At 55.7% G+C, this 26,309-nt stretch overlaps 1 protein-coding gene across 1 annotated transcript in view; it reads right to left on the bottom strand.

Moving 5' to 3' along the window:
- The window catches only part of LOC133355881 (zinc finger homeobox protein 3-like), a 90,618-nt gene extending 64,541 nt beyond the window's left edge, over window positions 1–26,077 (bottom strand). The window contains 4 exon segments of the mRNA XM_061573295.1: window positions 17,433–17,479; window positions 23,991–24,292; window positions 24,327–25,746; window positions 25,960–26,077. Coding sequence (XP_061429279.1) covers window positions 17,433–17,479; window positions 23,991–24,292; window positions 24,327–25,746; window positions 25,960–26,077 — 1,887 coding nt within the window.
- Between the last annotated feature and the right edge of the window lie 232 nt (window positions 26,078–26,309).

The following is a 26,309-nucleotide window of genomic DNA, read 5'->3' on the forward strand; positions in this document are numbered from 1 at the left end:
CTCTCGCCGTGTTCCGGCACGATCGCCCCCCCTCTCTCGCCGTGTGTTCCGGCACGATCGCCCCCCCTCTCTCGCCATGTTCCGGCACGATCGCCCACCCTCTCTCGCCGTGTTCCGGCACGATCGCCCCCCCTCTCTCGCCATGTTCCGGCACGATCGCCCACCCTCTCTCGCCGTGTTCCGGCACGATCGCCCCCCCTCTCTCGCCATGTTCTGGCACGATCGCCCCCCCTCTCTCGGTGTTCCGGCACGATCGCCCCCCTCTCTCGCCGTGTTCCGGCACGATCGCCCCCCCTCTCGCCGTGTGTTCCGGCACGATCGCCCCCCCTCTCTCGCCATGTTCCGGCACGATCGCCCCCCCTCTCGCCGTGTGTTCCGGCACGATCGCCCACCCTCTCTCGCCGTGTGTTCCGGCTCCAAGGGCCCCACCCTCCAGGACAACGACAACGCGAGGCACATCGGCGGGACGCGGTCAGCGCGCGCATCGCACGGGTGCCCCCCTTTCACCGCGCGAGCTTTCGCGGCCGCTTGCAATCGGAGTTCAGCGTGCAGTTTCGCCCCCCCCCCCCCCCCACCGCCCCGTTCCCGGGGTTAGGCCACGGTGTGTTGAGCGCACCTCCTCTCGCCGGGGCGAGAGGGCGTCTCGAGCAACGCAACTCCTGAAGACGCCCGCAGAGGCGGTCGACAGGCAGCCCGACCTGGCAAGGACGATGTCCCTTTCGTTTATCCGTAAAAGGATCGCTGAAAACCGAGACTTTGTTTACGCGGCTTTTACATTGTCGCATGTACGCTTGTAAGCAGAACCGCTTTCTCGAACCGTGCGCAGCCGACCGTGCTAATCGGAGGTGCGTCGACGCCCACGTTTCTGTAATTTGCACTGTGCGGGTGCTATGCTCTCATTGAAGACGTTCTTATTTTACACACACACAGTCATGTGGCTTTTTCAGTATTCGGCTCAGCTGTTCGGATAAATTCCAAACTCTCTCTCACCTGCCCCCTATCAATCAATCATTATTTATTATACGGAAAATCCCGTGTAGCCAGTTGCGGGGGGGGAGGGGGGAGTCCATGGTGCTATCAGCACAGAATAGGAACAACAACATCAAAGTGATCCGTACGGAGGAACAGGTAGCAACGGAACAGAATGCGCCAGAGGTGCAGGCTAACGCAAGAACAAAAATTGACAATATGAGCGATCGCAAGATTCAAACTAATAACGCCCTTTAACGCGGGAAAGCATGGCGGAGCGTCGAGACCACGAGGGGGGTGGGGGGGGGATCCCCTGGTACGTTTCGATGGTTTTTTTTTTTTGCAACGAATGCCACGGATGAGAGTTTGGCGTCGTGCGGGAGAAAACCGGAGACGCCGACCGTCAGCCAAAACCCACGGTTACACGCAAGCGGCGGCGGCGGTGGCGGCGGCGCTCAAATCTCCCCGCAGATACACCCTTCGAGAATCCCTGCTGCTGCTCGACCGCACGAGCGTCCACCTACCGCGCCGCCTCGTCGCCCCGAAAACCGGGCAAACGCGCCTGGCATCCCCCGAGGCGACTTCTGACCGCTGACTGACCGCCCCTCGAAGCCTGCTCAGCTCCCGAGAATCCAGCAGGGCGAACCGGCCGATTCGGAACCCGGTGGCCAAGGTCGCGAGCGTTTTTTTTTTTGTTCGCGTCCACGGCTTGGACGGACCCGAGGATGAAACCATTTCGAGGGGTCTCAAAAAAAAAAACTGGCACGCACACACACGCACGCACGCACGCACGCACGCGCACACACGCACGCGCGCGCACACACACGCGCGTGCACGAGCCAATTTCACCGCTGCGGCAGCTCCGAGCAGGCACGGTGTGACAGCCGCTGTGCTGTCACAAGGCTCCGGCAAGACTATTTCAGCGGCAGTAATTTCCACCCCCCGCCCGCCCGCCCGCCACCCTTCTTGTTCCCGTAAACTGGAAGAAAAACCAATATCCCAACCTGGCCGAACGTCATGGTTACCGCTGGCATACGACAGAGGAAGGTGGTAAGAGAGCGGGGGCTCGTGAAACATCTTTGGAGAAATGCCCTTCGAGTGTTCGGGAAAGAAAAAGCGGTCGATTGCGCCAAAAAGGGCCGGCTCGCTCACGTTTAAAGAAGCGCTCACGGCGGGCACACAGCGAGTGGATCACACTCGGATGGTTGCGAGTTCAAAATCCTGAGTGGTGGGGTTAACTCAGCCCATCATTCCTCTGGGGTTGGTAAAAAAAATAAGCACCACTTTGTGGGAAAGCCAACAGCGGTTGTCCTATGGATAGACCTGGCCCCTCCCCCCCGTCCACCATACCTCCCCCGCCCCGCCATGGGAATGTGGAATTACCACCGCTGGCCCCGATTTAAACAGGATATGAGCACCTCATCAATGGGTGTTTATTTGGTCTACGAGCGTAAACACAGCGCTGCCAACGCAGTCCCTGAAGCTTTTTTGGTTTAATTAACTCGAGCTTTTTACGATTTATTATTTATTACATCCTGCATCTTTAACCCCCCCCCCCACTCCCTCCAACTCATACAACTGCCACCTGCCCACCTGCGCCGCGTTCACTCCCAGCGCCTCACCTCCATTTCCACCCTGCCCGCCCCCACCCCACTCCCCCTCCAATTCCCCGCTTCCCTCTCCAACGCACAGCCGATACACGAACCCCATCTCGACGGTGTGCTCCCTCCTCCCTTGCCTTCCTCGCTCCCTCAAAATCCATCCCCCCCCCCCACCTCCCCGTCCCTGCCCGCCGAGCACACGCTCCCTCCCGCTCACCCACCCCTCGCGGCCAAGCCCCCCCCCTATCACGGACGGGCGGTGGGGGCCGCAGGGGAGCGCGGCGATGCCTCTACGCGGCGTCGCTCCGCTCGCACGCACTGAAAAAAATGACAAGGTGGCTACGGAGAGACGAGGCCCCCCCCGGTTTCACAACGCCGGGGCCTCGCCACAACCAAGCAAAACACCGCGCGCTCGCAGCGAAGCAGATTAGCCGCAGGGTTTTACCGTGAGCTCGTCCAACGGATCCGAATTCTGAGCCGACAAGATAGGCATGGCCGCTGCTGCGGATGTTCCGCCGTCCTCCTCCTCCCGCGATGTCTGACCAGCGTGTCTGTGACGAGCCCAATTTTTTTTGCTTTCCGGGAGAGGTATTAAAAAAAAAAACGCCCGCACTCGCGCACTCACGCACTGCACGCACGCACGCGCTTACGCCCACAGCAAATCCACCGAATGTGAAACAGGCAGCGATATTAAAATTGTAGGCGGCTCGGGAGCCAGGGGCACCATGCGTCCCCCTGCTTCTCCCGGCCGCCCACGGCATCGCCCATGGGCGTGAGCGGGCTCACCGCTCGCCACTACTCACCGATTCCAAAAAAATCCCGGTCCGAAGGTGTAACACCCACATGGTATCGCAAGCCACGAGACTGCATGCGGCGCGCTACGAAACGCGACGACCCGAGTTTGATTCCTGCCAACGGCCAACAAACATCGCTGAATATTTGAACCGTTTCTTGGGCCCCCACCTCGGGTCGACTCAGCCTCAAATGAGTACCTGGCGCGGTGTGAAAAACATCAGCAGGAGTGGTGCCGGCCACCCGCCCCGTTGCGTGCCGCGTTGGTCTTAATAGGTGCTCGCTAACAGCACTTGCCCCAACAGTTTGTTCAAGGCTGTACGGGGGATTATTTGTCTCCGCGTGTGTGCCTGTTGGGAGAGACTGGCCGTGCAGTGGTTAGCACATTGCCCTATGAACCCCGGCGATCAGAGTTTGATTCCCAGCCATGGCTAAAACATCGTTGAAGAGTATCGAAATCGTTCCTGGGCCTCCCCTGGAGATGGACTCAGCCTTCGGCGAGTACCTGGTGCGATGCGTAAACATCCACAGCACCCCCCTCGTGCGCCGTGCCGTCCTTCGTAGGTTGATAGTCGCCAACAGCACTTGGCCCAACAGCCTGCTTAAAGGCTACACATGGGGGCATCTGTCTCGTGCGTGTCAGGGCCTTCCCTTGCACACAAATTGCATGTTTTGTGGTTTACGCTGACAGATGACATGAAAATAAAAATAAAAACTCCCGTGTCAATCGATGAGTACAAAGTGTTTTTGCTGTGACAAGAGCTCTATGCAAATTGCTATAAACCTTAGAATTATATTTTGCATCTAACAATTTGAATAATTTAAGGGGGGAACGTGATATCCCATGTGTGTAATATCCAAAGATAAATATCCCCCGTATAGCCTCCAACAGACTGTTGGGGCAAGTGCTGTTAGCGAGCACCTATGAAGGTCGGCACGGCACAGGAGGGGGTGGGTGGGTGGCCAACACCACGCTAACACACACACCGCACACATGAAAGCGCGCACACACTCGCACCGCACGCGCACACACACCTACACACGAGCGCAAGCCACTAACACCGTCGATCACAGTACGCCCCCCCCCCCCCACGTTTCTCGAGTCACACATCGACCTGACCCCACGAAATTCCAGCGCCGTGTGTGAAATGTGCCACCTGCACCGCACGGCAGGGCCCGCCGCCGGGACGCCGCGCACATCCCGGCTGCGTGGGAGCCGCGACGACCCCGGTGGTGGGGGGGGCTACCCCCCCCACCACCTTCGCTCGACCCTCGACCCCATCCGCAAACACCTGGGGTTGGCCACCTGTCTGGGGTTTGACACGGAGAGTCACGGACTTGGGTATCTGTGCTCGGGTGGCAGGATTTGTACCCAGATGTGGCACCGGCGTTGTGCTGGACTTCATTCCAGTGAAGTGCACCGCTTTGGTGGCCCAAGTGAGTGCTGACTGCCTGGGCTTGATCTGTGGAAAAGGTGGCCCACCTGCTCACTCACCCACCTACTCACTCGTTCACTCACCCATTCACCCACCCACCCACTCACTCACCCACCTGCTCAATTACCCACCCACCCACCCACCTACTCACTCACCCACTTGCTCACTCACTCACCCACCTGCTCACTCACCCACCCACCTACCTACTCGTTCGTTGACTCACCCATTCACCCACTCACTCACTCACCCACCTGCTCAATTACCCACCCACCCACCTACTCACTCACCCACTTGCTCACTCACTCACCCACCTGCTCACTCACTAACCCACCCACCTACCTACTTGCTCGTTGACTCACCCATTCACCCACCCACTCACTCACCCACCCACTCACTCATCCACTCACCTACTGATTTTTTGTTGTTGTTGTTAATCATCAGAATCCATACTCTTCGGTTCTTTCGGTAAAGTCACGTAGATAGAAAATTAATAGATCACGACGTTTCGATCGTGATCTATTAATTTGTGTTGCGATCGAAACGTCGTGATCTATTAATTTTCTACCTACTTGACTTTACCGAAAAAACCAAAGAGTATGGATTCCTGCAGTCACGAAAGCTTCAAATCAAGATTAAATCATCAGAATATCTGCCAGCTTAGACAACCGTGGGTCGGCGCTCCTCTCCATTGGCTGTGCCGAGCCATGGGTGGAAGTTCCACATTCCTATGGCTGGGAGCAGTGAAATAATACAACCCGTTTGTGTAACAGTGACGGCCTCGCCGAATCACGAGGTTGCTGCTACGTCGGGATGTTTGGCCAATTCCACGAGTGAGAGTTTGGCGTCGCGTGGGAGGGATAAAAACGAGAGAAGCTGGAGACAACGCCGTACGCGCACGAGGGGAGAACGCTCAGAGCTCAGCGGAGGTGGCCGGGCAAGACACAACCCCAGCAGCAGTTGGGGCAAATCCATCCGTGGAACAAATCCATTGCTGCGCCGCCATCTCCTGGCAGCGAGCGGGAGTGCACAAGCAATCAGGCACGTGGGAGGGGGGGGGGGAACACCGGAGTCCTCAAGCACAGCAACGCTTAGAAGAATCCATAAACTGCGGCATACCCAGGCAATCTCCCCATCCGAGTAGTAACCAGGGTCAACGCTGCTTAGCTTATAATGTTGTACAGGGAGGGTAGGGGGGGGGGACACTCATTACGCGACAGGTGTCCGCCGGTAGGATTCTACGCGGCGATTAACGAGTGGTGACGACGGGGCCGGCGACGCGGGCGCCTAAGGGGCACCACACAGCCGCCCGTTTCTCCACAGCTCCCCAACTCCTTACCTTAAGCCAAGCAGGGCTTGGGCCTGGATTAGCGCTTGGACGAGTGACCGCCGCGCACGATAATTGGCTTGTCGCAGGCTGCGGGAGCCGGGATGGAGGGGGTGGTTGTGGCGTGGTGCAAATACACCGGTTGCAACGCGAGCTGTCGCCGTACTGAACTTCCACGCTCCCGCGTCCTTCCCCGCTATGACGGCAACGAATCGGTCCCCTTCTTCCCCCCGCTCCGCCCAGGCCACCCCCCGCCGCCGCCCCCCCCCCCACCCCGAGGTGTTGACGGTGCGTGCGACGAGACGGCTGCGGTGAACGCGCGCGTGCGGGATTAGCACGTGGGATTAGGAAGGGAGGCATGGGAGGGAGGCAGGGAGGGAGGCAGGGAGGGAGGCATGGGAGGGAGGCAGGGAGGGAGGCATGGGAGGGAGGCAGGGAGGCAGGGAGGGAGGCATGGGAGGGAGGCATGGGAGGGAGGCAGGGAGGGAGCATGGGAGGGAGGCAGGGAGGGAGGGAGGCAGGGAGGGAGGCATGGGAGGGAGGCATGGAGGGAGGCAGGCAGGGAGGCAGGGAGGGAGGGAGGAAGGGAGGGAGGCAGGGAGGGAGGGAGGCAGGGAGGGAGGCATGGGAGGGAGGCATGGGAGGGAGGCAGGCAGGGAGGCAGGGAGGGAGGGAGGGAAGGGAGGGAGGCAGGGAGGGAGGGAGGCAGGGAGGGAGGCATGGGAGGGAGGCAGGGAGGGAGGCAGGGAGGCAGGGAGGGAGGAAGGGAGGGAGGCAGGGAGGGAGGCAGGGAGGGAGGCATGGGAGGGAGGCAGGCAGGGAGGCAGGGAGGCAGGGTGGCAGGCAGGGAGGGAGGCGAAGGGCCGACGTCGGAAAACGTTAGAGACGACGAAATTCAGAGAGTCGACGAGGTGCGCTTTCACGAATGCCACCGTCTCCCACCCCCCAGGGTCGCTCGGCCAGAGCGGAGGCCAAGAGCGGCTAATTCGCACGATGAATAATCCACTTCCCGAAGAAGCTCCCAGAGCAGGCACGTGGAGCGAAACGTCGGACATCGTCGCGCCGAACACAACGCAGAGGGGCGTGCAGTGGCAAGATGTTAACTACCTCGCCTTGTACACAAGAGGTCGTGGGTTTGATCCCGACCATGACGCCTGCTGTATATTTGGAGTTTGCGTCTCTCTCCCCGTGGCCGCGTGGATTTCTCTCTGGCTCCTCCAAATACTCTAAAACACACGTTTAGAATCAACGTGTGCTTAGAGTGTTTGGCTGCTATAAATTTCCGCACGATAAGCCACTTTCTCACTGGGATATAATGTGTGGCCAGGTCGCTTCTGAAAAAGAGCTATATAGCTCGGTGGGCCTGAGCTAGTAAAATAAAAACAGCTTCCAGTGATAGTTTTGAAGTGGGGTGGAGCGACGTCGCTACGAACCACGCTGCCCGCCTGCGCGACACTCTCCGCCAAAACTCCCCGGGACGTCCCCGCATGGCGGCGGCAACGATCAACGCCGACCGCTGGCGCCGCGGGGCAGCGCCAACATTGGCGTGCTGGAGCGGAGCAGACGCGGCGGGGACGTGCGCTGTTGGCGACGCCGACGTAACGACAGCCTCGGAGGCCGTTGCCCGCCCGCGTCCCCGTCTCGTGCGATTATCCCCGCAGCGCGGCGCGAGCTCGCCTCCGTAATTACACCTCCGGGAGAGCAATTAGCTAACGAATCCCATCAACGATTGGCCATAATTGTCTCCGAGCGGATGGGAGGCACGATGATTGCGAGACGCATATCGCCTGGGAAGTGGGGGGAGAAAGAAAGAAAGAAAACGCCTGCCGATGTTCATCGTCGCCAAACCCGCGGTTCGGCACGGGTTTAGGCCGCGGGGGTGCTCACGTACGCGCGTTTCAGCAAGTTTTGTTTACACTCTGAAAGTATGTACGGACGTGGAACTTTTTCGTCGCACCGTACGTAGGAGCCATCCGCGGCTCTGGAGAAAAAATTGCAAAGAGAGTTGACGACGAAATTGTGTCCGTTTTTTACTTGCCGTCCGCTTTGGAAGGAACAAGAACGGCCGAAAGAGACGTCGCCAATTCCATCCGAGTCAACGCGATTAAGCACATTTCAGTAAGCCGTAGTTAACGCCTCCACTTCAGAATAAGCCACTATTTAGGCCAGTCGAGAGCCCAAATTGTTTACGCGCGTTTATTACCGTGTCTGAAACGGTCCTGCATCATATGTACCGTGTCGTCTGGAAACTAAGATGCTCTGCAAAGTGAGACCCACCCTAACCTTGTGCCCCGGTTATCAATAAAGTTACACAAATCTAGCCACACACAAAGACAAATATTCTCCTTACAGCCTCTTACAGACTGCTGGGGCAAGTGCTGTTAGCGAGCAGCTACGAAGGCCGACACGGTACACCAGTGGGTGGGTGGGCCAGCACCAAGCCCGAGCCGCCTTTGTCTCCCCAGTGGCGCCGTTTACACACCGCACCAGGTACTCATTTGAGGCTGAGTCGACCTAGGGGAGGCCCAGTACCATTTCAGATAATCAGCACTTGTGTTGGCCGTGAGCTGAAATCGAACTCGGGCCGCCGGGTTCGTGGCGCAGAGTAGTGCTAACCGCTACACTACCGCGCACGCACGTACGCACGCCTCCTGGATTATGAGACGCACACCCCCTTGATTAGTACTTTAAAACACGGGGATCAAAGTGGGTCAATGTGGAGAGTGATGGGTTTTCTCCGGGGCCTTACCCTTGGCCGATACACCACAAGAAAAAAATAAAGTGACGATAAATAGGGAATACAAAAATCTTTCTAGTTGGTGTTTGAACATCTCAACACCTCCTGTTTTATTGCCAGAAAGGGTAAAACATAATCTTAATTTTTTCACACTTTGATAATGGGGAAAAAAGGTCCCATTTTTGCCGCTGCTCACCCCAAGCTATAAATGCTCTGCTAGTGCATTGCCTTTGTACCTGGTTCGCTTTTTGGCGTTGTTCTCTAGTCTGACACTGGTGAGAGACGAGGCCCTAAAGAAGGCTGCCGTCTCTGGTGAAGGCCAATCAGCTTCAAAGACAATGCCCATTTAATATTATTATTATTATCAGAGCATGTTTGTTTGCATGTTCACAACAAGTAGCGAGTGTGTGGTTAATATAGTAACTCGATTCCTTGCGAGAGGTTTCTATTCGGTGTTTGAACATCCTAACACAACTCCTGTTTAACTGCCAGAAAGGGTAAAACCTATTCATGTTTTTTTCATAAAAAGGGAACAGGCCAAACATCCCCATGCAGGACCCTCTTGTAAAGAAGTCTCGAGACGCGGCGGGGCCTTGTAGGCAATTAAAGGGCACAGATGAAACTAAAATGAACATTTTTTTTACCAGGTAAGGCCCACCGAGCTGCATAACTCTTTTTTCCGAAGCGACCTGGTCACAAACGATAGCTAAACGAGGTGGATCATCGTCGCGTGGACAAGTATTTATAGCGGTGGCCAAATACGCTGGACGCGTGGTAACGTGGATTCTAAATGTGGAGGGAAAAACCAGAGGACCCGGAGAAAAATCCACGCGACCACGGGGAGAGAGACACGCAAACTCCAAATATACAGGCATTGTGGGGGTTGGGATCGAACCCACGATTCCTGTACACCAGGCGAGGTAGTTAACATCTCGTCACCATGGCGCAGCGGCAAAAATGTTACCGCGCCACGCCATTTGAACCCGGTGACATGCGGACAACTCCCGGCCACAGCTAGAATCGGAACATTCATTCATCCTGGAGGAATCTGGCGAGTGAAATGTGAACCCCTCCTGAGCTACCTAGCCGCCCTTCGCCAACCGGCACGGACGAGCGCGGTGAAGTACGGTCAAACGCCGGCCGCGACCGACACTGGTGTACTGGAGGACCCCGATCCAGCGGTGGATTGAGGGGCTGCCGACTCGGATCATCATCATTGTTATTGTTGTCATTGCTACTACGAGTTGCTACTATTTAAAAAAAAACGCTTCGAGTGCTATCTTCCATTTGACTGGAATTAACTTCCTTTCCAAGAAAACGTTGCCAGCGCACAACATGTCCATGCGGACACGTGGCACGCACACTTGCATCGCAACCACGCTGACGATCCCTCTCCGTCCTCATCCCCCCCTACCGCCCCGCCCCCTACATCCCCCTCTGCCCCCAACATCTCCCCCCCCTACTACACCCCCCCTGTCCCCCCCCTCCCTCCCCCCATCCCCACCTAGATCACCCCTTTCTCCCACCCTACACCACCCCCCCTACATCCCCCCCCTCCATACCCCTCCCCAAATCACTCCCTCCTTCCTTCACACCCCTCCCCTCCCCTAAAAACTCTTAGACCAGATCACAACACCTCTCAGTCCATCTCTCCGGGCCCACATCCACCCTCTCCAACACCACACTGATCACCAGCCCCTCAATCTCGCTCTATCCATCCCCCATACAGCCCAACTCCCCCCCCCCACAGCCTCTCCCTACTCACCCTCTCCCCAATCGCCCCTCTTTACACACACCACGAAACCCCCCCTCCTGTCTCTCTCGCTCCCACCCCACAGCGCACCCCCTCCTCCTCCCCCCACGTCCACAATCCTGCCCATCCACCCGCCTGCCCACCCACCTGCCCGCCCGCCCGCCCACCCTATGTTATATTTTATTTAAAAAATACTGCATTTATAGAAACTGTCCTCCCCCCGCACCTCCAATTAGCACGACTGACTACGTACGGTACAGAAGTTCAACCTGCACAAATGTACATTATATATATATTTGTTTATTTTACCAAGTACAGGCCCCGCTGAGCTGCGTAGCTCTTTTTCAGAAGCGACGTGGCCAACGCAAATCACGGCTCTAAAAAGTGGCGGCTTACCATGGCGCAGGCATTTATAGCGGCCAGCCAAACTCTCCTACACGGCCGCACGCCCAACGCCCGTGTGGGTGGTGCCCCACGTGCGGAGAGGGCCGCCTAGAACGAGGGAAACCATCACGCTGGCGGGGGGGGGGGGGGGAGTGGGGGGCGCGCGTTGGCGGTGATCTCCTCGCCGGCGCTTATTTTCCCGTCACGGCTTTAGCACGAACGAGCACGTGGGCACGGCCGCCGTGGTTGGGGTGACGGTCGGCGCGCTGGACTTGCGATCCACACCTCCTCCTGGTGTATGGCAGTCGTAGCCACGAAGCACGATTCTTAAATCCCCTCCCCACCACACACCCACCCATCCACCCATCCACCCATCCACCCACCCATCCACCCACCCACCATCCATCCACCCACCCACCCACCCACCCATCCACCCACCACCCACCCATCCACCCATCCACGCGTCGTCGCGTGGATTTTTCACTGGGTCCTCCAGGTTTTTCCCCCTCCACATTTAGAATCGACACGCAGTTTAGAGTACTTGGATGCTGTAAATGTCCACGTGATAAGCCACTTCGATGACCTTTCATTTGTGGCCGGGTGCCTTCTAAAAAAAAAAAAAGAGCTAAATTGCCCAGTGGGCTTTAACTGATGAAATAAAAAAAATAGCTTAGTTTGAGTTTCATTGGAGAAGAACCCACGCGCTTTCAAGACGTCGTGACTCTGAACAAAAACAAAAAGCGGGTAGTGGGCAGGACACGTCGCTATGGGCAAGATGACAGGACGCATGGGGGTCAATCGTCGCGTGGCGGGACCGCAACTGGCAACCAACGCAACTTGGTGGGGAGGGAGGACTTCATCCAGCAGTGGACTGATCACGGCTGATGATGATGATGGTGATGATGATTGTGCTGATGATGAATACATTTCAAAAGTAAGGCCCCCCCCCCCCCCATGCATGGATTTTCTTTGCTTACCCAGAAACCCTGGAGAAGAGGGCGCATCAGAGCGAACGACATTCCTGCGCGAGATGCATAATCCCCGATCGCTGGACAGTGTGTCTCACTCCGCAAATATGCGACAGCGCGCCGGGCTGGCCGAAGGAGAGGAAGGTATTCTTGCATTTTGTTACTTTTTTTTCCCCCCGCTCTCCTTTCGTCATCTTAAAAACAATTTAGTTTCCATTATCCAACGATTGCCGGGGGGGGGGGCGGAATGGTGGCGCAGCGATTAACGCACTCGCTACTGCGCTAAACTAAACAATTTATTTTACCAGGTAAGGCCCACTGAGATGTATTGCTCTTTTTCAGACGTGTCCTGGCTATTACAAATGATCACTCAACCAACCGGCTTATCACGTGGAAATTTATAGCACCCGAATAATCCAAATGCAGGTTTCTAAACGTGGATGGAAAAACCAGAGGACCCGGACAAAAATCTCCACGACCAGAGAGAGAGAACATGCCAACTCCAAATATACAAGCATCCTCAGGGTCGGGATCGAACCCACGATCTCCTGTATACCAGGCGAGGTAGTTAACATCTCTTTCTAGATTTGAAGCTTTCGTGACTGCAAGGATTCATACTCTTAGGTTTTGTCGGTAAAGTCACATAGGTAAAAAAATATTAATAAAATAAAATAATAATACATGAAAATAACTCAATTAAATCACGACGTTTCGGAGGCAACACAAGTCTCCGTCTTCAGGTGGGACCGTCACAGCTAAATTTAATGTATCAAGTTGATACAGTCACAGCTAAATTTACTGTATCAAGTTAATACAGTAAAGTTAGCTGTGACGGTCCCAACTGAAGACGGAGACTTTATTGATTTGATTTAAGAGTTATTTTCATTTATTATTATTTTATTTTATTTTTACCGACGTGACTTTACCAACAAAACCAAAGAGTATAGTTAACATCTCCTCGCCACCACGACGCTATGAACCCGCGAGCCGATTGAGTTCAATTCCCCGGTCATTCTGATCCAGTCTTCGGACCCCCCACCCCCGCCTGCAACTTTTCCAGCCCTTGCCACCGATGACTGCAAAAACAAGAAAAACTTTCACATTTATTAATTAATTGAGAATGATCTGGGCACTGAGAATTTACCCGGTGTGGGTTTGAGTCACGTGGCCCATACACTTTGTCAGGGCGTGTGCAACGTGGGTGGCTCCGAGTGTGGATCAAGATGGATGTTGAACTGGTTTCCAATTTTTTTTTAAAATTTGCATGACATCATCTTCCAGGGCTGTTTCTCGGACGCTTGGTGGCGAATCCCTCGCTGTGGGAATCAATCTGAATGGCCATTCTTTTTTGTTGCATCTTAATCGCACGAGATGGTTTACCGACAGTGGAACATAACTGGGAACTATTAAAATCAATAAAAGAAAAAACAGATGAAGAACTAGCGCTCTGCAACGTCATTTTCCAGGACGCTGTAAAAAAAAAAAAATCCCCCCAAAAAAACGATGTGAGCCGGGGGGGGGAGGGGGCGGGATTGGAACCCACGTCGCCGGTTCCGTAGTCCGTCGCGCTAACTGCGGCGCCACCGCTCTCGGCTACGAACGCACGCAGCGCACACAGGTACGCAGGCGCGGACATCGCGTGCGCCTCTCCTGGTGGGATCTATACCCATCGGGAATCGGCAGACACCGATATCTGGCCCTGGCGCGTTGCGTTGCGTTGTGTCTGTTGCGCTGCGCGTTGTGTTGCATTGCGCATCATTTTCTCCACGGGGTCAAGCTCCCAATCGGAACGAGTCGGGCAAAAGATTTTGCGCCCGAAAAGGAAGAATTCCGAAAACCTCCCGTGTCCCAAGCACGTCCTTTTCCAGACTCGCCGTTTCTGTCTTTCTGAACGAGGCTCGTGTTTCTTTTCGACCCACTCGTAAAAGTTGAGCGTCTAAAAGAGTGGTCCTTCTTCTTCTTAACCTGGGGTGCAAACGCCGCACTCCCCCAAGAGGGTGCGAGATGCCCTTTCGGGGGGTGCGAGACATGGCCGGATTTTTTTTCGAATCTAAATCATAAAAAACACAAATTAAGCACGGTCACGTAGCAACTTAATTCGTCTCATCAAACCCGATGCATCTATTAACATTCTACATTTTTTAATGATTGAGTACCAAAAAGGTACAGGCTGCAGTAAACAACAACCAATGGTCTAAAATAACACCGCGGGGTTTGGCGGGTCCCGAAGAGGGGGCAGCGATCGCTCAGGAGGGCGACGACATTTTTGTAACGCGACGTCAAACGCCCCCCAACGATGAAAACGGACGCACGCTCGCTCGCACACACGGACGCACGCGCGGCAAGCCCACGCGCGGCAAACCCACGCGTCCGTCGACGGGCCGACTTCAAAGGCGGCCCAATAATCAGCGCGATAAGGGTGCGAAGGGCGGCTTCGGGATCGATGCGGCCGGTCCTTAAAACATTCACGCGGCCCTAAATTGTACATAGCGCCGATCGAGAGGCGATGGAACGCAGGCGCCGGCGCAAGGAAATCGTTCGGGATCCATCAAACTTTCAGCGTGTCGACTTAATAATGCAGCAGGGGAATTTTCGTTTTTCTTCATATTCTTCGTCGAGGATGGCGTCGCCCTAAATTTTGCAACGGGAACGATGTCGAGAGATGAATAAATCACGACGCCTAAACAAAACAGGGCACCGATGCGTTCCCTTCAACCGACGATGAATAATAACAAGGCCTCATACTCTTAGTTCTTTCGGTAAAGTCACGTAGGTAAAAAATGAAAAAAAAATTAATAAAAATAAAAGAATAAAAATCACGACGTTTCGGAGGCAACACAAGTCTCCGTCATCAGGTGGGACCGTCACAGCCAGATTTGCTGCATCAAAGCCAGATTTGCTGCATCAAATCTGGCTGTGACGGTCCCACCTGATGACGGAGACTTGTGTTGCCTCCGAAACGTCGTGATTTTTTTTATTTTTATTAATTTTAATTTCATTTTTTACCTACCTGACTTTACCGAAAGAACTAAGAGTATGAATCTTTGCAGTCACGAAAGCTTCAAATCTAGAAATAACTACGGCCGCCGTCGCCGCCGCGGTGACGAAACGGTTAGCGGCGCCACTGGACTCCGATGTGCGGAGGTAGCCGGCTCAATTCAATCTCCCGGCGCGGCAGCTGAAAGAACGGGGGGGGGGCAGGTTTCTTAGATTCCCCCCCAACCACCACCACCCACCCCCACATTATTGTTTTCCTCCAATGTGTTTGCTACTCATTATTCATGATTTAATTGCTGCTGTAACTTCCTGTATTTTTTACCGAGGTCCTCCGCTGGACATTGTTGTTAATCATCTCAGGGCTGAAACGTTTTTTTTTTTGGGAAGCCACGGAGGTGTGATGTTAACCATCTCGCCTCGTACACAGGAGGTCGTGGGTTCGACTGGACCCTGACGATGTCTGTATATTTGGAGTTTGCGTGTCTCTCTCCACGCGGTCGCGTTAATTTCTCCCCGGGTCATCAGGTTTTTCCCTCCACATTTAGAATCAACATCACTCAATTTAAAGCTTTCGTGACTGCAGGGATTCTCATCTTCTTAGTTCTTTCGGTAAAGTCACGTAGAAGGGAAATAGTAAAATAAAAATTCTCATGATGATGATGAGCGACAAAGACAGCTGTCTTTCCGACTGCTCTGTTTCTTCACCTGAGGACGGCTGCTTGTGTAGTGGCCGAAACGTCGTGATAATTTTTATTTTATACTATTTTTCTATTTTTTTTATTTCCCTTCTACGTGACTTTACCGAAAGAACCAAGAAGACAACATCACTCGTTTCGAATATTGGACCACCGCTATAAATTTCCAACTGATGATTAGCGTCATTGTTGATCTATCATTTGTGGCCAGGTTGCTTCTAAAACAGGAGCTATACAGCTCAGTGGGCCTTACCTGGACAAAAATACAAAAATCGTTTAATTTAGCGCAGTGGTGAGTGCGTTAACCGCTGCGCCACCGCTCCGCCTCGCCGGCAATAGTTGGAAAATGAAAACTAAATAGTTTTGCATGTTCTCCCCATGGTCACGTGGATGTTTTCTCCGGCTCCTCCGGTTTTTCCCGTCACACTTAGAATCAACTTCACGCGTTTAGAGAGCATTTGGCCGCTATAAATTTCCACGTCATAAGCCACTTCGTTGAGCTATCATTTTTTCACTTCTGAAAAAGAGCTATACAGCTCAGTGGGTCTCACCCGATAAAATAAAAAATAGTTTATAGCTTTAGTATGCATGTTGAACTTCTTGTCGCGCCGTACGTAGCCAACCGTGCTAATCGGAGGGATACTGCACACCGCACGTACGCGTAAAACAAATACAATCCGTCAGGTTGCGTGTGGCGGGGTACAGTGTGGGTAACTCCCACCTCTCTCCAGGGGGGGGGGGCGAGCGTGGATACCCGCTCTACGGCCGCTCACCCCCGTTCCACCAGCAGCGACGTGAGCGAGCAATTGCAGGGCTGCGCCTTTGCCTCTTTCGCTTAAAAAAATAAAATACTAAACGACAACAACAAGCGGCGCCGGTGAGCTACTGAAAGCATCACGGCATTGGTGAAAAAGAGCTTCACAGATCATCGGATTCCTCCCAGGATAATAATCAATATTTCGATTCTCATTCGGCGCAGCCCGCGGGGGTGAGCCAAAGAGGACCCCCCCCCCCCCCGCTTCATCCGTCGTTTGATCGTGCAGTGGTTCGTCGATTTTATCTGCGAGCACGCTTTTTTTGCCCGTTCCCTGCGCCCACCTCTCCACCTCTCACGGCGAGAAGCGGATTGTGCTCGGCGCGAGCAATGATTAATGGATCAAATTGGGATGCTCGAGGCCCGCGTGTAACCACGCACGCGTGGGGACCCGCGCACGCGTGCGTACGCAGGAGTCGATAGGAATGGATAATGCAGGCAACTCGCGAGCGTGATCATGCACAAATCTCACGTTCGGGGCCTAATGGGACGGGCGGGAGAGGACCAGAATAAACGTACGGGACAGATACGTACAAACGATACAATATTCATCGTTTTTTTAAAATAGTTAGGAAGTAAGTAAAAATGTTTACCCCCAACCTCGACAACAATTTATGGAATTGCGGCAAGCCGTTACCTACCGAGTCGTTACCTACTCAGTCGTGTTTCACCTACCGAATAGTTACCTAACGCTTTTCCTTGTTCCATCACGACACGGTGAAGGCTGTGGGGGCCACAGCGAGTCCGCCGCTCGCCGCAAAGTACGCGACGACAAACTTAGAAGGTCGATTCTTTTCACGCGGGAGTCGGGGGGGGGGGATTAACGCCTTGGGTCGCGATCGTAGGTGGGGGGGGGGGGCGGAGGGGGGTGGGGGGGGTTTCATCAGAGGACCGGCGACCCCCGTGGTGTCATCGTGGTGTCACTGTGGTGTCACCACCGCGGGTGCGAGCGAGAGACTCACCAGCAGCAGGCTTTGGTGGGCGGCGCCGTCGACGGGACTGGGAGAGTCTGCGGAGCGACAACAGACACACACGCACACACACGCACGCACACACACACGCACACACACGCACGCACACACACACGCGCACACACGCACACACACACACACATACGCGCACAAACACAACGCGCGTCAGGACGCGGAGGCTTCGCGCGCGACCTCATCGGCGGCGGCAACCGCAGCAGCCTCGTCGTGGTCGGCAACGACCTATCTGTTAGAATTTTTTTAAATTATAAAACTCAACACGTTCGTCAATTGTTATTTGCGGTATAAACACACAATTGACCCATCGCATAGTTGCATTCTCCACAACGGCGCTAATGATTATTGTGCGTTATGTACCCATTCGTCAATGGGTGAAGGCCGTGATATTTATCTTGAACCCGACTTTGCTGTACTTCCCAGCATTTGCGTTCGCTCCTTGCCACCCGAAGTCATAACGACGACGATTGCCGTCCGCCAATCTGAGACGGCGAAACATTTTCTCCAATTATATTCATAGGGCTCGGAGGAGAAATGTGGAGAAAGTAAAGGCCTCCACGATTTCAGCAGAGGCTTCTCCCGGGTAAGAATGCGCAGGCCACATCATGATAGCGGGAGACACAGCTACGGAGCGGAGACAGAAAACCCAGTAAACATGCCAATAGTGGCCAACGTTGGTAAGTGGTTGGAACCGTTGGCCCAACGTTAACCGAACATCGGACCAATGTTGACGCAATGTTGACCCAACGTCAAACTCAACGTCAAACTCAACGTCGAACCCAAGGTCGAACCCAACGTCGAACCCAACGTCGACCCCAACTTCGACCCAACGTCGACCCAACGTTGGACCAACATCGACCCAACGTTGGACCAACATTGACGGACCCAACGTTGATCCAACGTCAGACCGCAATGGCGATGACAACAGCAGCAACGACAACGACGACAACAACAACGATGACGACAACCACAACAACAACCGCAATGACAACAACAACCGCAATGACAAACAACAAACAAACAACAATGACAACTGCGACGACAACAACAACCACAAACAACAACAAACAACCAACAACAACAACAACGACAACAACTCCTCTGCCACACCCCAATCCAGTTTCCGGACAGCGACCCTCGTTCCGTCGCCGCGAATCAACGCGTGGAAACCAGACGCTCAAAGCGACCGGCTCCAAACGTGAACCCGCCGCTCGCCCACACACCCTGAGAGCGCGACCTCCCCCACGGGCGCCGAGCGCGGTGACAAGCTTTGCCGAACGCGGTCGAGACGGAGGAGGGGGGCATCGGTGTGACGAGCCGAGTTCGCGGCGGCGGCTTTAATTAACACTCGACCGAGACACACAATGGAAATTGCTAATTTTTGCGTAATTGGCTTCGTTGCGGTGAGATAGAAATTGTTTTTTTTTTTCACGGAAAGAGACGATTAATCAAACCCCATTAGCGACGGGGGGAGGGGGGGTGGGGGGTGGGTCTGTGTGTCGTTTTTAATTTGCGACCGGAACACTTCTTTATTATTTTGCGTGCGGGATACGGCCGTTAAGCCCACCGCCACCGCTCGGTGATCCCCCAGCCGCATGACCTCCCATTACCGCAATGGAGAAAGCGATTAGTTTTGCTTTATTATTGCCGCGACGGTTTATCGGTTTCGGGGAGAAAAGAAAGAAAGGGGAAAGGAAAAAAACGACCGGGTGATCGAGAACACGGGGAGCGCGATTGACCGCACGACGCTACATCGACCCACAGCCCTCACCCCCCCCCCCCACCACTCCCCCCCCAACCTCCGCTAATTGACTTGGACGACTCTCTTAACGAGGTCTTCAATATATATTTGAAAAAAAAATGCTCCGGCATCATAAAGGACAGCCGATATTATTGCAAGGAATGTGGGTCGCTGGCAAATTACGTTTTTTTTTTTAAACGAATTGGAAAGGCGGCGGCGGCGGCGTCGCGCGTGGGAAGCGTCGTCTGAGAAAGAGCGCACGTCTCGCTGCGTAACGACATCCACTCGGACATTTCAGAAATTGAAATTGTATTAAAACATTGATTAAAAGAAGGTTTTAGCGAGGTCGTTTTCATTCCCCGCGCAGATGAATTATCGTCATCATTATTATTTGCTCAGAAAGCCTCCAGGAAAAAGCCATTACGAGAGGCAGCTTGAGGCCTCATCAGTGAGCCACTCCACTTTGGAACGCCAAGCAAAAATCTCAGTGGTGTTATACGGCTCCTCACAATCGTTGGGGGGTGCGCGGTGGGGGGGGGGTATCATCGGGTGAGTCATGCCCAACTCTCAAGAATTAATATTTTTTTACGGACGCGCTCATTTTCAAACGACGCATGTTAGGTATCCGGCCTACACGCAAGCGACGGCGAGCGATGGCGAGCGACGTCTCTGACCCCCCCCCCCCCCCATCTCAACCCGTGGCTTCGTTCCCGGCGAGCTCGGTTGGCTTCGTACGGCGCGGAATAAGGCGGGCACGCGAAGCGATAACGGGGCAGGGCGATCGATGTTCCGCGCGCGAACCCACGGCCGGAGATCTAGTTTCATTTCTGCGCGACAAAACCGAAAAAGGTGAACGAATGGGGACAGGATTTGGACGGGTGTGGGAGTGGTAGAAAAGTGGGGGGGGGGGGCGGATGGCAGGGGGTGGGGGGGGCTTTAGCCCTCTTCAAAATTAACCCCGGCGCTGGCTAGAGCCAAGGTGCCGCGGTCAATTATAGCGCGGTAAACGGAGACCCTCTCAGCTGTTGCAAGATTATAATAATAAGTAACTGCCACAGCGCTGTAATGGTTAGCAGCACACTGGAGTTTTTGCAATCTAAGAGGTCGCCGGTTCCATTCCATCTCCCGTTTCTTAAATTCCTCCCGGCTCTGTCCGTCCAGCGGCACCGATGGGCGGCCGGGTGAGAAGCGAGCACTTCCAACGTCTTTGAGGAGCTTCGGCAAGTGTGGAAGAGAGTTGACCAAATATCCTGCAGATTAGAGCGAGAAGAAGGTGGAGGGGTGGTGGCGGCCTTCCGCCAGCGTGGAGAGAGCAGACAAGCGGACGCGGGACGCGACGGCGACCGCAGGAAGGCGGCGATTGGGGAAAAAAAGACGGCCGTCCAAGGATCGGCGTGGGGGGGGTGGGGGTGGGGGTCGGGGGAACGGGCGGAGAGAGCCCTGATTGCGATCCCTGATTGCGATCCCGGCGTCGCCGTTCGTCGCTTTAATTCGAGCCAGGCCACGCGGACGCGGGGGCCAGCCGCCCGTGCCCCTCCGTCGGCTCGGCTCTCCGTGACTCGGGTTACAAAAGTATTTAAACGCAATTAATCAACGGGGTGGGTTTTTTTTTTAATGTTACGCGGCGACTGCCCGCCGCCGCCGCCGCCGCCGCGCTATTTTCGGCCGGATGATCGAGAGAGAAGATCCTCGGGGTGTATTGTGTGGAAGGTCGGCAGGGGGGCGGGGGGGAACCGCGAAAAAGAGGACAGATTAAATTAATTTATTTACGGCATAAAAACGTTTCGTCGGGCGTCCTAATCGGCAGCACGTCCTCGTTTCGAGTACCTCGAAACGAAACGCTGCACTCACGCGGGATCGCTTCACCGCCGTTAACATCGTTAACATCGTTAACATCGTTACCCCCACTACTACTTCACCATTTAGTTCTCTATTATGCAAATCGTAAGCACGCGTAATTAAATTCTACTTGCGTGAAAAAAAAAACTCGGGAACGCGATGTGCGGATTTAAAAACGCGGCGATCGTCCACCCGGGAGCGGCCCCGATGATTTATACGGGGCGGGCGGGCAAACAAAACACAAAGCGGCCAAACGACGCCGCGGTCGTTTCCCCTCCGCTAGTCAAAAAAAAAAACCTCCACAAATTACATAACCCCCCGGAAAAAAAAACAGCCGCAGAATTCCTTAACCGTGAACGGGGTTGTTTTATTTTCGTTAAATATTCTGCAAGTAAAATATGCTCCCAAGTGTGGTTTACCGGGTCGGGGCTGCGCATTGAGACGGTGGCCAGGAGATGTTAACTACCTCGCCTGGTCGAGCGGAGGTCGTGGGTTTGATCCCGACTCTAATTCCTGTTAGATATTTGGAGTTTGCGGTGTCTCTCTCTCTCTCTCTCCCCTTGGTCGCGTGGATTTTTCTCCGGGTCCTCCGCTTTTTCCCTCCGCATTCAGAATCGACGTCGCGCGTCGAGAGTATTCGGCCGCTGTGCATTTTCACGTGATAAGCTACTTTGTTGGGATATCATTTGCGGCCAGGTCAGTTGGGCCTTGCCTGGCAAAATAAAAACAGTTCCTAGTTCAGCGACGTCGCTGCAAACCGAGCCGACGCGACGCTCCACGTTAAGAATAAACACGAGGCATTTGGGAGAGCAGAAGACGACTCCACTCTCGTGTCTGCGCCCGGCTAATCGACGAGGCCACATTCTGCCCTTTCATCTCTTCCCACCGCCGCCGCCTCCACCACCAACCTCTCTCTGCGCCGATACAGACCACCGCTGCGCCCATTGCTCTGAGCGCGCACGCAGCCTGTCGCGCCGTTCTTCCCGGTCGCGACGACGCGTCGCCACGCGCCCACCGATCGCCGCGAGCCATCGTAACCCGCCGGCCAAGTTCCCCGCGGGTGCGGAGGAAGTGCGAGGTAAACAATGCAGTTTAACACGTGGGAGGCTTTCGCGACCAATATTATCCATAATCAACGTTTTTGGGTTTAGATCGCGTTATTTATAAATGTGTCGTAACCCTCCTACTCAAAAATTGTAAATGTTGTGGTTTCACGCTTCAACACACCGATGGGCTAAAGCAGTGAACTATTTGTCTTTTGTCAACGTGATACTTTTTTACTGATTGGCCGTGTCGGGTGGTGGAGGGTTACGACACATTTATAAATAACGTAAACAATGTAGCTGGGTGGGTGCGCGATCGACAACGCGTGAATGGGCCCACGAATGAATGAACGCGCGGGCTGGGGCGGCTTAATGAATGAAATCAGCTGATAAGAGTTGACGGATCGATGCTCACGGAGGGGTGAAGGAAGTTGGGCGAGGTTGCACAAAAACGGGCGTGAATGAACGGGACGGGCGCGTTAATGATTGTTTGAATGAATGCTCACGTTTCTCAATTAATGAGCTAATTAATTGATGAATGTGCTCAATTCACTAATTCGTGTATCAATGAATGGCTCGGTTATGATTGTTCCAATGGATTATTCGATGCACGCATGATGTAATCAAAGAGTGAAATGAATGAAGGGCAAGTTAATTAACGCGTCAATGAATGAAGCAATTGATGTGTGAATGGGCCCAATTAGTTAATCAGCGAAAGTGAAAGAGTGTGCCAACGCACCGATCAAACATGCGGGGAGAAAAACCCCACGAATACACCGGACATGAAACGAATGCGCCTGTTCAGATCTTATTTGGAGAAGCGTAAACAGCCCGTCGCGAAGGATGCCCTGCAAATCTGACATTTGCCTGGTCGGTTTGGGTGCCCCGCAGGATTGCCCAGTGCCGGACCCTGTCCTGTTCGGCATCAATATGTCCCTCCCCCCCCCCCCCCCCCCCCCGATTAGAGCCCCACTCGTCACCACCTCGGTCTAAGCGCTTTAATATCGCCACCACGCAGACGACACCGAAATCCGTCTACGACGTCGCTTGCTTCCGAGCTCTGCGAGCCGATGCAATCCGCCTGCGCAACTTTCCCCATCGCTGTCGCCGGTTGTGGCGGGGGGGGGGGGGCGGGCGGGAAATGTAATAATAAATAAGCGAGACAACGACAAGTAAATAAAAATCGTGGTCACGCAAGCCCCACAACCCTCCGACCGACGGACGTGGATTAGACGGAGGCCGTGCTAATTGGGACACCCACACCGCTGGTTGCGTTAAGCTGGCTCTCGCTTGCCCTGACGATTGATGGCCACGACATCTGCACGGCCCTCAGGAAGCCTTTGCAGGGGGGGGCAAGGGGGGGGCAGGGGGTGGGCAGGGGGGGACAGGGGGGGGGGGGTTGACGCTGCGCTGGTCGTTGGAGACTCGTGGTTACCAGACGACCGATTTGACAGACGCGATGTAAATACGCTCACTGTGCGGTCGCAGGAGGAGTGGTAGATGCATTCTAAAAAAAAAAGAGCGCACAAAGCAAAACGCTGCCTGCCGAGTAGTGCGGTACACACTGAGTGCACGCGGTACGCACACTGTAAACAGTAGACACAACACACACGCAGTACACGTAAAGTACACAGTACACACGCAGCACACACACAGTACATGAGCAATACACGTGCGGTAGACATAGTACACACAGTGCACACACAGTAGACAATGCTGTCCCATGTCCGACTGCATATCTGCATGTAGAGTGAATTAAAACCACGTAACACAGTGAATTCTGGGGGGAAAAAAAAAAAGAGGTTAGCAGCTGCGTATACAGCACGGAATCGCACGAACCGATCCCGCATACAGCGAGCGAAACCTGCACATGATCTCTATTGAATGAACGACTTCTAGCGGGGCTCTCACCTGTCCTGGCGTTTGGCCGTGCGACGTTCCCCGGTCCGGCACCCCGCTGCTCCCCCTCCTCGATGGTGCCGCCGCCCCTCGGCTGTGCCGCCTGCTGCTGGCGCAGGCTCAGCAGGTGCTCGTCTGACTGCATGTGGGCGATGAGCGCCTCTTTGGACGCGGCTGAGAACTGAGCAAACCTTGCAGGAGTAGCGCCCGCCGCAGCCACCGGCAGCCACGGTAACACCACCAACACCACCAACACCACCGCCAGCAGCAGCAGCACCGGCGCCGACGCCACCTGCCGCCAGCGACCTGCCGGCCTTCGGTGGCCGCGCCGCACCGTGGAAGCCGAACCCCGGGCGGTCGGCGCTCTCCTTCGCGTTCGGTTCGTCGGCGCAGACGCGCGACCCGCCGGCTCCCTCGCTGATGTCCGGCGCTGGGGGCGCAACGCCTGAATTCATCGCCGCATCCTCCTCCTCCTCGTCCTCCTCCTCGTCATCCTTCTCGTCGTCATCTTTGGCATAGTCGCGTGCTTCGCGCAAGGGGAAGACCGCCGATGCCACCGTTGCCACCGCCGGATCGGTACTTCCCCCTCCCGCCGCTGCGTCAGCCTCGCCGGCGCCGGCTTTGGAAGCCGCCTCGTCGCCCGGCTCCATCTCCGCGGCCGAACCGGCGCTCTCCGCGCTGCTCACGCTCGTGGAGTCGGGCGAGTCGGCTCGCTCCGCCGTGGCCCGCCCCGGCTCGGCGTCCCGGCCGCACCGCGTCGCGGCGCCGGCGGCGGCACCGCCGCCTCTTTGGTGATCGCCCGGCTCCACGAGCTCCACGTCCGGCTCGCTCAGCTCCGCATCCGACTGGTCCGTCGAGTCGCCCCCGTACACGGCGCCCAGCCGAGGCACCAGCTCCGACAAGCGGGAACCGGCGTCTGGGGAGAGCCGGCCGTCCTCCGACGCGGCCGGCGCCGGCGCCGGCGCCGCCGACTCTGACGCCGGCGACGGCACCTCCCGGCCCGCGACGTCGCAGCCTTCCTTGGCCGCCGCCCTCCGCCGGGGCCGCAGGAAGCTGACGAGCGGCCTCTGCTGGTGCCGCCCCTCCCCGCCGCCGTCGTCACGCATCTGCACGATGGCGGACGTGCGCTTGTCGGTCAGCAGCCGGCGCTCCTCGGCGTTGAGCGCCACGGCGTGGTCGTGGGCGGCGTGCGACACGAAGGAGCGCGTGTGCCCGAACGTGAGCTCGCACGGGAAGCACATGAGCACGGGGCGGCTCTTCACGTCCGCCACTCCCACGTCGTCAAACTCCGACAGGTCCAGCGGCTCGGCGGCGCCGGCGCCGCCGTCGGCGCGCACCGGCCGCACGCTGTAGAGCTCGTACGCGTTGCACACGGGGCTCAGCAGCTGCGCCAGGGGGCTGCCCCGGTAGGCCCAGCTCTGGCCCTGCCACGCGCGCAGCAGCGACGCGAATTGCGAAGAGTCCAGCACCTGCGTGTACGGCTCGGCGTCCGAGTTCGGCGCCGCCGCCGACGCGCCACCAGGATCGTCCGATGCCGGCGCCGCGACGGAAGCGGCCGACGAGGACGTGGACGAGGACGACGAGGACGACGACGCCGCCGCCACGGCGTTCTCTCTGGGAAGTTCCGAGCGTCGGTCTCTTACGACGGAGTCCGCGGGGTCGGAGGCGCCCGTCTCGTCTGGGGCGCTGTCGGCGTCCGAGCCGCCGCTCCTCGTTTCCCTCGGCGGGTGGGCGCGGCGGGCGGCGTCCGAGGGGGCGGCGCAAGCAGCTTCCAGGTGATCGCCGGATACGGATTTCGGAGTTTCCGGGCGTTCCAGATTTCGAGCGTCGGTAGCCGGTTGGTCCCCGTCGCCATTTCCATTTTCGTTGACGTCGTCGTCGTCGTCTTCGTCGTCTTCCTCCTCCTCCTCCTCCTCTTCCTCCTCTTCTTCTTCCTCTTCGGATGACATCACCACCGGGGCGACCGGGGCGGCGGCGTCACCGCCCTCCATGGCGATGGCATCATCGTCGTCGTCCGAGGTCACGTGACCGCGAGGGAGTTCCGCGATTGGCTTTCTAGGGCCGCCCTCTCCGCTGCTGGGCGAATCGTGGGCATCCATGGAGACCGGCAAAGAGGATTCTCATTTCAGAAAATGCCCAGAGGACCTGTGGCACGACCGACAAGAGAAGACAACGTGCACGTTGTTATTTGTTTTTAAAAAAACATCAGGCCATATTTCAGATAACGATCAGATGATTAACAGAACACACACGCAGGGGCAGAGACAATTTTGACCGTGAAGAAACATATCAAACACTATGCTGATCGACTCCGGGCTTTTGACGGAACAT

This window comes from Lethenteron reissneri, chromosome 52 (genome assembly GCF_015708825.2).
Source record: "Lethenteron reissneri isolate LAM-NWPU_2019-01 chromosome 52, ASM1570882v1, whole genome shotgun sequence".
Taxonomy (NCBI): Eukaryota; Metazoa; Chordata; class Hyperoartia; order Petromyzontiformes; family Petromyzontidae; genus Lethenteron; species Lethenteron reissneri.